We start from the raw sequence: 14,592 nt of genomic DNA, 5'->3' as shown, positions 1-14,592 counted from the left end.
CACGAGAGTAACCTCTAGAAGATGTCATTCAGGAAGAAAGAAAATGCCTCCGGAAGGAAGGTCTTCTGGAACGCAAGAAGGAATAGAGATAAACATGGGGGCAGATCCAAACAAACACTGATTGTATAAGACAGTGATCATGTTAGTACTTGTAAAAACAACACTTAGGATGGGTCGGTCAGTGCGGTATATCGATTGCAAAGACTGACCCAGTTCTTCGCCCCTCCCTGTGTCCACACCCTTTGTAATGTGATTGTTCAGCTCCCTTAATGCAGAGGTCGAGTCTGTTTTCCCCTCCTCTTGAATCCAGGCCAGCCTTGTGACCTGCTTTGGCCAGTAGAATGTGCTGAAAGTTTTGGTGCGCTAAATTTGAGCGGAGGCTTCAAATGGCCTTGCTTGCCTTTATTCTCTTGGACCTCTGCCACCAGGAGAGCATGTCTGAGCTAGCCCCCTGGAATAGGAGGGAGGAGAGCAGAGACATCCCATCCGAGGCCATCCTCCACCAACCAGCCACACAGCCAACCCATCCCTTGACTGTAGACACTGAGATCAGATCAGCAGCACCATCCAGCTGACCTGCAGATTCATGAGGAATCATATGTAGCTGTTGTTTTAAACCACTAAATTTTATTAAAATTTTTTTTTTAATATTTATTTATTTTTGCCAGAGAGGCAGAGTGGGAGAGGGGAGGGGCAGAGAGAGAGGGAGACACAGAATCCAAAGCAGCCTCCAGGCTCCGAGCTGGCAGCACAGAGCCCGATGCGGGGCTTGAACCCATGAACCATGAGATCATGAACTGAGCTGAAGTCGGACACTTAACCGATCTAGCCACCCAAGTGCCCCGAAGCCACTAAATTTTAGAATGCTTTGCTATGCACCAATAACTAACCAAGACAGGAGTGATTGAAGCTAAAATATCCCAAGGTCCTTACTGTCTTTGGAGGAATTACAATGAAATTGAATACGAGTATGAATTAAGCATGCTTTAATATAATTCAGCTTGTTAAAATGTTAACAATAACCATGAAAAAGAATGGAAAGAGTATGTACATTTCAAACCTGTAAAGTAAAAACTAAAATTTGTTAATCAATCCGAAAGAAAACAAGAAAGAAGAGGGGAACAGGCAAAAAGAAAGTGCAAGACTGGTATAATATAAAAACATATTAGTGTGACGGTTAATTTTTATAAATACTTCTTTAATGTTTTTATTTTACATCTCAAAATGTATTTATTTTGAGAGAGAGAGAGAGAGAGAGAGAGAGAGAGAGAGAGGCAGAGAGAGAATCCCAAGCAGGCTCCATGCTCAGCCTGGAGACTAACGAATGTGAGATCACGACCTGAGCTAAAAATCAAGAGTCAGAAGCTCGACCGACTGAGCCACCCAGGTGTCCCTGTGATGGTTAACTTGACAGGGCCGGGGATGCCCAAATATTTTGTTAAACATTATTTGTGCATGGCTCTGTGAGAGCGTTTCCAGAAGAGATTAGTGTTCGAATCGACGGGCTGAGTAAATCAGAGGGCCCTCCCCGGTGTGGGTGGGCATCATCCAGTATGTTATCGGACTAAATAGAACCAAAAGCCAGAGGGTTGAATTGGCTCCCCCTGACTGACTGTTGAGCTGACACACTGGGTCTTCTCCTGTCCTCTGTGCTCTGGGTTCTCAGGCTTGTGGGCTTGGGCTGGAATTTACACAACCAGCTTTCCTGAGCCCTCAGCTTGCAGACAACAGATCACGGGACTTCAGTCTCCATAAATGCATGAGCCAATTCCTTGTAATAAATATCACTATTTATCCAATAGAATATATATATATCTTATTGGTTGTGTGTCTCTGGAGAACGCTGACTGATACAGAATTTGGTACCAACAGTGGTTCTGGAAAAAACAGAATTTTAAGGATAAGTTTCCTGAATTTGTTCCAGGGGTCCTGGAATGGGCTCTCTAATCTGATTGTATTTAAAGACTCAGGGTGCCTGGGTGGCTCAGTCGTGAAGCATCTGACTCTTGGTTTCAGCTCAGGTCACAATCTCACGGTTTCATGAGTTTGAGCCCTGCGTCAGGCTCTGCACTGGCAGCACGGAGCCTGCTTGGAGTTGTCTCTGTCTCTGTCTCTGTCTCTGTCTCTGTCTGCCCTTTCCCTACTTGCGCTGTCTCTCTCAAAATAAATAAATAAACTTTAAAAATAAAATTAAAAAGCAGTGCCTGGGTGGCTCAGTCGGTTCAGCGTCCAACTTCGTTCAGCTCAGGTCATGATCTCATGGTCCGTGGATTCAAGCGCCGCATCGGGCTCTGTGCTGACAGCTCGGAGCCTGGAGCCTGCTTCGGATCCTGTGTCTCCTTCGCTCTCTGCCCCTCCCCCGCTCATGCTCTGTCTCACTCTGTCTCTAAAATATAATAAATAAATGTTAAAAAAGATTTTTTAAAAATAAAATTAAATTGAAAAGAAAGACACTAATGATTCTATTTCTAGGAGTAAAGAGAGACATGATCCGGCAATAGAGATAAGCAAAATATCTGCATTGGATATTCCTAACCAACCATTTTGTAATGAAGCAAGGAGCTAGAAGGAATATTTTTGGAAAACCAACTGTAGTCTAAGGGTCTGACATTAAGCTTTTGATAGCCAAGCATCCGTTGCAGATGGATGTCACAGCTGTGTGACAGTTACTGGTAAAACAAATGGGTGAGAGACCCATGTTCCCCTTTCAGAAAGCCCTGGGTAACATAACTGACAGCTGGAGTGACCCCACTTTCCCCATCCTGTGCCCTAAGTCCTGCTCTTATGTTTCAAATTCACCAAAGAGTGAACCCGAGAAATCCTAGGCACCCAACCCTCAGACCCCAGTAAAGGCAGAACCCCAGGTCAGCATCTTCTCTCCGTCTCTCTGCCCATGACCTATAAAGATTAGACAGAAACAAATGAACTTGAGAGTAGGCAAACAATAGAAAAAAATCAATGAAACTAAGAGTTGGGTTATTAAAAAGGTCAATGAAGGGGCGCCTGGGTGGCGCAGTCGGTTAAGCGTCCGACTTCAGCCAGGTCATGATCTCGCGGTCCGGGAGTTCGAGCCCCGCGTCAGGCTCTGGGCTGATGGCTCAGAGCCTGGAGCCTGTTTCCGATTCTGTGTCTCCCTCTCTCTCTGCCCCTCCCCCATTCATGCTCTGTCTCTCTCTGTCCCAAAAATAAATAAACGTTGAAAAAAAAAATTAAAAAAAAAAAAATAAACATTAAAAAAAATTTTTTTAATTTCAGAAATAGAAAAATCTAAATAAGAAAAAAATAGAAGATCTGAATAGCCCCTAAAACCAACCAAGGTACACACTCCACATGTAATAAATCCAGTTAACTAGGTGAATGCAACTAAATATTCAAGGAACACAAACTCTTCCAGAAGTGGGAAAAATCATGAAATTGGATAATCCCAAAATGCAAGTATTCTTTGACATTAGAAAATCTATCATTGTAACTTACTACATTGGGGTGCCTGGATGACTCAGTTGGTTGAGTTTAGCTCAGGTCATGATCCCAGAATTGTGGGATCGGGCCCCATGCTGGGCTCCACGGCGCATCAGAGTCGGCTTGGGATTCTCTCTCTCTCCCTCTGCCCCTTTGCCCCACTAGTGCTCTCTCTCTTTAAAATTAAAAAAAAAAAACACACATTTTATTTATTTATTTATTAAAAAAATTTTTTTAAACGTTTATTTATTTTGGGGACAGAGAGAGACAGAGCATGAACTGGGGAGGGGCAGAGAGAGAGGGAGACACAGAATCGGAAGCAGGCTCCAGGCTCTGAGCCATCAGCCCAGAGCCTGACGCGGGGCTCAAACTCACAGACCGTGAGATCGTGACCTGAGCTGAAGTCGGACGCTTAACTGACTGAGACACCCAGGCGCCCCTAAAAAAAACCATTTTAAATAAAAATTAATTAAACAAGTAAATAAGTCATTTACCACCTTAAGAGATGAAAGGAAACCATATGATCATCTCAAAAGATGCAGACTTTACTACTGTTTAAGAAAACTTATTTTTTAAAAAAGACAAAAAGACACATTCCATCGTCATTTTTGACACATTGACATATTCATCGTCATTTTTATTGGGCTACACCATCATAAAGCATACATGATGGACATGTCACAAATGATTACATCAACAATACCTAATAGTTATGTAGCACTTGATAGCTTGCAAATCACTTTGCATCCATTATCTATATAATCTAGCCACTCTGAAGGAGGTATTACATTTTTAAAAACAAACAAATGAGGAAACAGATTTAAAAGGATGAAGTGATTTGTCCCAAATCCCAATGATTTTCATTCTTTATTTTGTTGGTTCTCTATGATATCCCGTGTTATGTACCAAATAAAAATGAACAGATATCTACAAATAGATAATACATAATAGAAAAACACCACCAAAATTCTTAAGTAAATTCTCCAGTGGTTTTTACATGCTCTTGGAACAAATATAAATTAAAAAATTAACCCTATAGTTTATATTCTTAGTCATATCTATCTTTCCTTCTGAAATTTGTAATCTACAATTAAATACTAGTGTTTCAACTTAAAAACTATAGTTCCCTAAAAGGTAGATGAAGCTTGCAGCCTGGTAGTTTCTACCTACCAACTTGCCAACCTACAGTTGAGGAACAAGTGAGCATTCCTCTTGGTCCTTAATCCTAACTGGTTGCAGATGACCTATCTACACCACAAGACTTTGACAACTTGACCTGTGATTTTGGTGTCAAATGAAAGGATGTCATGGGACACGTAGTAGTATTTTCCCCTATTTCTCTAGAGTATGGATATTATGTATAAAACCACATAAGATGATTCTGAAAGGTGGAGAGAGTACAGACTGGTCCTTCTTCAAGACCTGGAGAACAACACAGCACTGAGTTCCTTGGGTTGTGGTTTTTGTTTTGTTTTGTTTTGCTTCATTTATCCCAGACCAGATTCTGACGAAGCTGGCAACTGAGAAATGTCAATGGGCACAGGCCAAAAAAAAGGCCCAAGAAAAGTCTGTTCTTTCTAGACAAAGGAGGAGGAAAGGAGTGGCCTAGCAAGACAGGCAATTTTTAGATAATACCCATCCTACTCCAGCCAAACACTAAAGACCAACTGGGGAGCCTACACTTCTACCCTCTCTGGTCTGTGATAGGCTCCTCAATGCCCCACCCCCACACCACATTGGTGTCAGAGAGGGTCAAGTCAGGGACAGAATTTTCAAAACCAACCCCTTCCCCATTCCACCCTGGCAGTGTCATTGGAGACACTGTGGGGAGAGTAGGCCTCCAATTGTACCCAGAGACAAGATATTTCTCCCCTTCTTTACTGGTTTGGTGTCAGTAGAGGCCTAGTGGGGAGTTGTAACTACCCCCCTACCCAGCAGTAGTGAGGACCCCGATCCAGGTGTCAGTAGAGGCCGATGAACCTGCATTTCCAACACCAACTTATAGTAACAAGGCAGTCTCCCCTCAGCCCCTTCTTCACCAGAGCGGTGTCAGAGGAAGCCTGTCCAAACAGAAGCTTTGAACAGGATGCTTGAGTCTCATAACATAACACTCAAAATGTCCAGAGTTCAACTGAAAATCACCATCACACACAGAACCAGGAAAATCTGCACTTGCAGGAGAAGGTAACTCACAGATGCCAACACTGAAATGATACAGCTGCTAGAATTACCTGATAAATATTTGAAAACAGCCATCATAAAATGCCTCAATGGACCATTACAAACATGCTTGACACGCATTTTAAAAAGCCTCGGGAAAAAACAAAAACAAAAACACAGAATACAGAAAATCAAATGGAACAGAAAAATATACCTGAAATAAAACCCAGTGATGGACTCAACATCAGGCTGCAAGGGGCAGAGAAAGAATCAGTGAAGTTGAAGAGAGAACAATATACAATACCCAACCTGAAGAACAGAGAGAAAATTATTATGGACTGAATTATATGTCAACCACTCCAAAACCACCAATTCATGTTGAAGCCCTAACCGCCCCACACCCATGGGTGACTAGAGAAAGGGCTTTTAGAAGGTTGAGATTAAATGAGGTCATAAGTATGGGGTCTTAAGCTGATAGGATTGGTAGCCCTGTGAGAACAGGAAGAGAGGATTCTTTCCACACCACATGCACGCACGGAGGAAAGACTGTGAGGACACGGCAAGAAGGTGGCCATCTACAAGCGAGGAAGAGAACCCTCTTACCAGAAACCAAATCAGCTGGCACCTTGGTCTTGGTCTTCCCGGCCTCTAGAACTATGAGAAATTAATTTCTGTTGATCCCCCAGTCTACAGTATTTTGTAATGGCAACCTCAAGCAGATTTGGGTACCTAGGAGAGGGGTGCTGCTCTAACAAATAACTTTAAAATGTGGACGCATCTTTGGAACTGGGTAACAGGTTGAGTCTGATGGTTTTGAGGTGCATACTAGAAATATGGATGTTAAAGCCCATTCTGATGAAATCTCAGAAATGAGGAACACATTACTGGACACTGGAAGGAAGGCAATCCTTGTGGTAAAGTGGCAAAGTACCGGGCTGAGCGGTGTTTTAGTGTTTTGTAGAAGGTACAGCTTGTGAGCAATGAAACTGGACGTTCAACACGGACTTCCAAGCAAAGTATTGAACGTGCAGCCTGGGTCCTCCTTCCTGCTTATCACAAAATATGAGAGGAGAGAGATGAACCGAAGAAGGAACTGTTAAGCAAAAACAAACAAAACAAAAAACAAAACCCTAGAACTTGGGAGATTTGGAAAATTCTGTCCACCCATATTGCAAAACTGAGAAAACTGGTTCGGAAGAGAACACTAAGGGTGTGGCTTAAACAACCACTTGAAAAAGAGATCATGGGTGTGACTCATGGGTGTGATTAAGTTCAGCCTTCTTCACAGAAGCCAGGAATAAAAATGGGATTATACCAACAGAAATACTGCCAGCTGGGACTAAAGGGACAGGAAAACTAGACAAATGGAGGAAGACTGGGACTTCTTAGATCCTACAGGACCAGACAATAGGGCTACTCAGCTAGACATGCTCTATGCTTCAAAAAAAGAAGGACTCGAAAGCCAATTTCAGGATCATCAGTTTGAAACTACCTCCTCAGTTTCAGAGGGTGAGGACATCACCTCCATTTGAACAGGCCAGATGGCCAACAACCAAAGTTTTGGAGGCAGGGATGCCCAGCAGGGCCTTGGTGGTGGGACTGCTGTACCAGTGGGCCCAGAAAGTGGGATCATGGCCTCAGTGGGTCTGTAAGGTGGGCCATCAAGTCAAAGAGCATTGTTCTCAAGACTTAAGACTTCATGGAGTTTGTCTTGCTATGTTTTGGACTTGCTAGAGACCTCTCACTCTTTCCTTCTTTCCTATTTCTCCCTTTTGGAATGACAATATCTATCATATGCCCACAATCATATTTTGTAAACACATAACTTATCTGGTTTCACAGGTTCACAGCTGGACAAGAATTTTGCCTCAGGCTAAATTACACCTCAAGCCTCACACAGATCTGATTTACGTGATATTTAGGTAAGACTTCAGACTTGATGCTGGAATGAGTTAAGATCTGAGGGAATGCTGGGATAGAGCAAAGGTATTTTGCATGGTCATGAATTTGGGGGAGCCACGGGCAGAATGCTATGGACTGAATTGTGTGTCCCCCAAATTCATGTTGAAGTGCTCTCAATGTGACTGTATTTGGACACAGAGCTTTTCAGAGGTAATTAAGGTTAAATGAGGTCATAAGGCTGGGGTCCTAACCAGACAGGACTTAAACCTTTACAGGAAGAGAAAGAGAAAGCTTTCTCTCACCTGTAAGCACAAAACAAACAGAAGAAGAAGAAGAAGAAGAAGAAGAAGAAGAAGAAGAAGAAAGAAAGAAAAAGAAAGAAAGAAAGAAAGAGAAAGAAAGAAAGAAAGAAAGAAAGAAAGAGAAAGAAAGAAAGAAAAAGAAAAAAGAAAAAGGGGAAAAAAAGGCTTGACACAGCAAGAACATGGCCTTCTGCAATCCAGGAAGAGAGCCCTCACCAGAGGCCAAAGCTGACACCTTGATCTTGGACTTCCCAGCCTCCAAAACTGAGAAATTCTGTTGTTTGAGCCACCCAGTCTATGGTGTTTTGTTATGGTAGCCTGAGAAGAGTGAGATAAAACATACTGGGGGGAAAAAGGAAGAAAAACAGAGCCTCAGGAACCTTCGGAACTACAATCAAAGATCTAACATTCATGTCATCAGGGTCCTGGAAGGAGAGAAGGAGTGAGGGCCAAAAAATATATTCAAATAAATGAGGGCTAAATGTTCCCCAAATATGGCAAAAGACATAAACCTACGGATTGAAGTTCATAAAACAGGATAAACCCAAAGAAATCCACATCAAGACACACAAACTTGTGAAAACTAAAAACACAGTACTCAAAACGTGTGCAATGACAACCTTTGAAGTTTCAATGAAAAAATATATATACAAAGACATCGTCTGCTTCTACGCAAGAGTAAAATGGTGAAAGGTAAGTATTTTGGAGTCTTTTCAAGTCTTTCACAATCCAATACGCAGTGTCAGTTCAGGTCTACAACTAAGAATAAGCCTAAAGTACTAATTACAGACAATTGAGGTAACATCTTTATAAATAAGCACATTCTCAGGGAACTTAGCTTAAAATAGGTAGCTTAAAATAGACTGAAAACATCAAAGGTCCCTGCTGTACTTTCTAGGCTGTCAGTCTTGACCCTTGGAGTTAACGCGATTCTTAGCAGGCAGCAAATCAACAAGCAAGATCTCAAAGACAGAAAGTGCAGAAGCAGGCTGCCAGGCCAGTGCTCCTTGGCTTCAGGGTAGAAACTGCAACTGACCACCTGATGAGTATTTCCCCAGTTGGGAGCACTCGTTTGAGCGGTTATCTCAATCAACATTTCTTGAGTTCATTCCCCCGGTTCTCTGTCTCTCTCCTTCCCATCTACCTCCTAAGTGCCCTTGTACTTGAGCCTAAGGACAACTTCCCTTTCACCTCCACTCTCAACCCTGGACAAACTCATTGTGAATTCTCAATCTCTTATTTCTGCCTCTGCAACTTCCCTAAAGAACCACTCATCTCTTCAAAACTCCATCTCCTTAGCATTAAGAGATGACCCAGCCCAGACAAGAGGTCTTCTTTCCATCATCGCACACCCTGTTTCTCTCTCAAGGATTTGGAAGCTTACATACACATTAGGGTGCTGGAAATAATCTTCCTCTTTCCCCAGGGAGATTCAAAGTCCTCTGTTGCACTAAAAAAAATGTAAAACTCCTCCTTCACATTCTAAGTAAGCTATGTCCCACGCCAACAATGACTTCTCAATTAATATCTTGTTTGTAACACATTCTTAAACTCCTCTGTAGCGCTCACACCACGTTTAGTAAATGTTCAATAAAAATCTTCCAAATGTACCACATTTACATAGTCTTTATCCAGTATGAATTCTCTTCTGCTGGCCAAAGGCTGAATGCTCACTAAAGGCTTTTCCGTATTCTTTGGTTTTCCCTCCAGCATGAGTTTTCTGATGTTGAGAAAGGGATGAACTCTGGCTGAAAGCTTTTCCACATTCCTTACACTTATAGGGTTTTTCTCCAGTGTGAGTTTTCTGATGCTTTGTAAGAGATGAGCTCTGGCTGAAAGCTTTTCCACAGTCCTTACACTTGTAAGGTTTCTCTCCAGTGTGTGTTCTCTGATGACGAATGAGGGCTGAGCGGTCACTGAAGGCTTTGGCACAATCATTGCATTTATAGGGTTTCTCCCCAGTGTGAGTTCTCTGGTGTTGAGTCAGGGCTGAACAGTAGCCAAAGGCTTTCCCACACTCATTACACTCATAAGGCCTCTCCCCAGTATGAGTTCTCTGGTGCTGAATAAGGCCCGATCGATCGCTAAAGGCTTTCCCACATTCATTACACTTATAGGGTTTCTCTCCAGTGTGAATGACCTGATGCTGGGTAAGGAATGTGCTTTGGCTAAAGGCCTTCCCACATTCATTACACTCATAAGGTTTCTCTCCAGTATGAATTCGCTGATGTTGAGTGAGGTATGAGCTCTGATTAAAGGCCTTCCCACATTCATTGCATTCATAGGGTTTCTCTCCAGTATGAATTATATGATGCCGAATAAGGGCAGAGCGGTGACTGAAGGCTTTCCCACATTCATGACACTCGTAGGGTTTCTCTCCAGTATGAATTCTCTGGTGTAGAGTAAGATGTATACTCTGGCTAAAAGCTTTACCACATTCATTACATTCGTAGGGTTTTTCTCCTGTGTGAATTCTCTGATGCAAGACAAAAGCTGAGTAGTAACTAAAGGCTTTCTCACACTCATTACACTGCCAAGGTTTCTTTTCTGCACAAACTTTCTCGTGCCTCATTAGATCTGAATTTTGTTTTAAGTTCTTTTTAAATGAATCACAGTTATGTAGTCTCTCTCCTTGCTGTTGAACAAGTAATGACCTTCGACTAAAACTTCTCCCAAATTCATGACACTGGTAACTTCTCTCCCCAGAAGATTTCTTCTGAGTGACAACCTCCTGTATTAAATGTTTCTCATGGTTTTCCTGCTGACTCTCTGAAGAATCCTCGTATTCACTGGAACTTTCCTTTGGAAATCTTCCTATTAACACCCCAGGGGCTGATTCTTCTTCAGAAATATCCTGCTCTGGAGTTAGGTCCTTACTCTCTGGTCTTGTCTCCCAGTCTGAAAGAAACAAAAATACACATGTACCATTTCCTACACAGGAAAGAAAAATATTTGATGTGGTAGGAAAATAATGAAAAACAAAGCAATGAAAAAATGCTTACAGGGAACACAGGAACTCGAAAGCTCTCAAAAATAGCTTTGCAGGGGCGCCTGGGTGGCTCGGTCGGTTAAGCGTACGACTTCGGCTCAGGTCATGATCTCACGGTCCGTGAGTTCGAGCCCCGCGTCGGGCTCTGTGCTGACCGCTCAGAGCCTGGAGCCTGTTTCAGATTCTGTGTCTCCCTCTCTCTCTGCCCCTCCCCTGTTCATGCTCTGTCTCTCTCTGTCTCAAAAATAAATAAACGTTAAAAAAAAAAAATTAAAAAAAAATAGCTTTGCAATCTTGAGAGAACATGAGAAAACAAAGATGGGGGGGCAAAGAAGTTCAGCTGCACAAAAGGGAGACAGTGAGCAGGTACTCAAAATTCCTCTACCTAGTAGGGTAGGAGATGAGAAAGAATAACAGAGAAAACTAAACAGAGGTGATGTGGGGAAATGGCAGATAAGATTTTAGAAACCGGGTGTGGCAGAGACAGAGAAGACAGTCTTTCAGGGATTGCCCCCTATTACCCCCTCGCTGGAGCTTCTGTGCTTCGTGCTTTGAGAATAGCCATCAGTAGCTGATCTCCTTGCCACCAATCCTTCCCCATCCTAGTATTTCCCAATCACTGCTAACAGACTAACCTTCAAAACTGTCGCTGTTAAACAAAAATCTCTGGTGGTTCTGTTGCCTCAAGATGAGACCCAGATTCTCTAAGCTAGCATTCAAAGTGGTCCAGATCGACAAATTTACACCATCACAAAGCTTGGTGATTAAGAAGTAACTGATTGGGGTGCCTGGGTGGCTCAGTCAGTTAAGCGTCTGACTTCAGCTCAGGTCATGATCTCACAGTCTGTGGGTTCGAGCCCTGCGTCGGGCTCTGTGCTGACAGCTCAGAGCCTGGAGCCTGCTTGGGATTCTGTGTCTCCTCTCTGTTCCTCCCCCGCTTACACACACTCTCTCTCTCTCTCTCTTTCTCAGAAATAAAGATTAAAAAAAAAAGAAGTAACTGATCACCTTTGATTGCCCAATAACAACAAACTATAAACAATTAAATGGAATGAAGTTTAAAAAAAAAAAATGAGGGGTGCCTGGGTGACTCAGACAGTTAAGCGTCCAACTTTTGATTTCAGCTTAGGTTATGATCTCGTGGTTTGTAAGTTCCAGCCCCGCGTCGGGCTCTGCACTGACAGTGCAGAGGCTGCTTGGGATTCTCTCTCCCTCTCTGCCTAACCCTCCCCTGATCACATGCTCTTGCTCTCCCTCTTTCTCTCTCTCTCTCAAAATAAATAAATAAACTTAAAAATATATACGTTTAAAAAAATGAGCAGCATGTAGGGAGGAGAAGGCCAAATCTCTACATGCTCAGGTTGGTCCCAACTTGTCAGGATATCCGCTCCAAATCCTAGGCTTCTGAGTAAGAATTTTGGGATTAAAGTTAAAAATGCTAAAAATGTTTATTTTCAGGCTTAAAAGGTCTTTAATTTCTATTTCAACCATGACTCTACATAAAATAAATCAATATAGGGGCACCTGAGTGGCTCAGTCGGTTGGGCGTCTGACTTCAGCTCAGGTCATGATCTCGCAGTCTGTGAGTTCTAGCCCCGCGTCGGCCCTGTGCTGACAGCTTGGAGCCTGGAACCTGCTTCGGATTCTGTGTCTCCCTCTCTTTCTCTGCCCCTCCCCCGCTTACGCTCTGTCTCTCTCACTCTCAAAAATAAACAACTGTTAAAAAAAATTTTATTAAAGGGGTGCCTGGGTGGCTCAGTCAGTTGAGCTTCTGACTTAGGCTCAGGTCATGATCTCACGGTCTGTGAATTCAAGCCCCGCGTCAGGCTCTGTGCTGACAGCTTGGAGCCTGGAGCCTGCTTCAGATTCTGTGTCTCCCTCTCTCTCTGCCCCTCCCCCATTCATGCTCTGTCTCTCTCTGTCTCAAAAATAAATTAAAAAAAAAAAAAAGTTAAAAAATTTTTAAAAAAAGATTAAAAAAATAATAAATAAATAAACATTAAAAAAATAAAAATAAAATAACTAAAAAAATAAATAAATAAAGTAAATCAATATAATACAATGTTGTGAGCTACACATCATAATCAGGAAAGTGCCTGGGATTTTAAAAAGCAAATAGACAGAGGGGCGCCTGGGTGGCGCAGTCGGTTAAGCGTCCGACTTCAGCCAGGTCACGATCTCGCGGTCCGTGAGTTCGAGCCCCGCGTCGGGCTCTGGGCTGATGGCTCAGAGCCTGGAGCCTGTTTCCGATTCTGTGTCTCCCTCTCTCTCTGCCCCTCCCCCGTTCATGCTCTGTCTCTCTCTGTCCCAAAAATAAATAAATGTTGAAATAAAAAATTAAAAAAAAAAAAAAAAAGCAAATAGACAGAAATAAGTTAAAGGCAAATGGACTTTCAGCTAAGGGGAGTGGAGGAATTAAATCCCAAATATTTGGAGAACACACAGTTGGCGGAAGAAAATAAGAGACTGCTTGTCTGGTGTTAAGGGTTCGAGTTGGAGAATACAGAAGATAAAACGGTTAGGCAGGTAGTAACAAAAGCTTTAGAAGCAGGTAGAATAATACAGAACTGGCAGAGTGGGGAATCTAGTAGTGATATGCTGCGTCAGTTAGATAAGGGTAAGACCAAAGGAAGTAAAACTAGCCGGCAGTCTATTGCAGTATCTAGTTGGATAGAAATGATCAGGTCAAATTCATGGTATCTATCACAAAAAAGTTACCAGGACTTAATAGCTATCATTTACTTAGCATTTAGCTAGGTACTAGTCGAAGCATTTCTCTTGGATTACTTGATTTGATCCTCACAGCAAATGTAGGAGTTAAGTGCGATCATTATCCCCATTTTATAGCTGGGGAATTTGAGTCACAGAGAGGATAATTCACTTGTCAAAGGTCACAGGGCTAGTAAGTAGTTGAGACCGGCTTTGAACAAAGTGGTTTCAAAATCTGCACTCAACCACTACACTATGCTGTGTCCACTTACATAGAGAGAAAGGCAAGGGGAAACTCAGAGATTGATTTTTAGTCAATCTGTGACAATCTGGTCTGAGACAAAAAGTCACCTTATCCTGCAGAGATAAAAAATATATGAAAAAGCCTAGTTTAGAACCTAACACCCAAACATATAATTAACAAATATTAAAACGTTGATTTCATGGGAATGCAAGCTGGTGCAGCCACTCTGGAAAACAGTGTGGAGGTTCCTCAAAAAACTAAAAATAGAACTACCCTATGACCCAGCAATTGCACTACTAGGCATTTATCCAAGGGATACAGGTGTGCTGTTTCGAAGGGACACATGCAACCCCATGTTTATAGCAGCACTATCAACGATAGCCAAAGTATGGAAAGAGCCCAAATGTCCATCAGTGGATGAATAAAGAAGATGTGGTGTGTATATATATATACACATACAATGGAGTATTACTCAACAACCAAAAAGAATGAAATCTTGCCATTTGCAACTACGTGGATGGAACTGGAGGGTATTATGCTAAGTAAAATTAGTTAGTCAGAGAAAGACAAATATCATATGACTTCACTCATAAGAGGACTTTAGGAGACAAACAGATGAACATAAGGGAAGGGAAGCAAAAATAATATAAAAACAGGGAGGGGGGCAAAACAGAAGAGACTCATAAATATGGAGAACAAACTGAGGTTACAGGAGGGGGTGTGGGAGGGGGGATGGGCTAAATGGGTAAGGGGCACTAAGGAATCTACTCCTGAAATCATTGTTGCACTATATGCTAACTAATTTGGATGTAAATTTAAAAAATAAA

General features: G+C 42.3%; 1 protein-coding gene across 1 annotated transcript in view; it reads right to left on the bottom strand.

Annotated features, from left to right (window-relative positions):
• Positions 1 to 4,061: 4,061 nt before the first annotated feature.
• LOC122467098 overlaps positions 4,062 to 14,592 on the bottom strand; it is a 56,305-nt gene continuing 45,774 nt past the window's right edge. Inside the window, exon 15 of the mRNA XM_043553331.1 lies at positions 4,062 to 10,721. Within this exon, the coding sequence (XP_043409266.1) occupies positions 9,451 to 10,721 (1,271 nt within the window). The 3' untranslated portion in view covers positions 4,062 to 9,450. The remainder of the gene's footprint in view (positions 10,722 to 14,592) is intronic.

The sequence above is a fragment of the Prionailurus bengalensis genome, chromosome A3, assembly GCF_016509475.1.
Source record: "Prionailurus bengalensis isolate Pbe53 chromosome A3, Fcat_Pben_1.1_paternal_pri, whole genome shotgun sequence".
NCBI lineage: Eukaryota > Metazoa > Chordata > Mammalia > Carnivora > Felidae > Prionailurus > Prionailurus bengalensis.
Note: the sequence above shows the minus strand (reverse complement) of the source record. Positions and strands in the feature narration are given on the sequence as shown.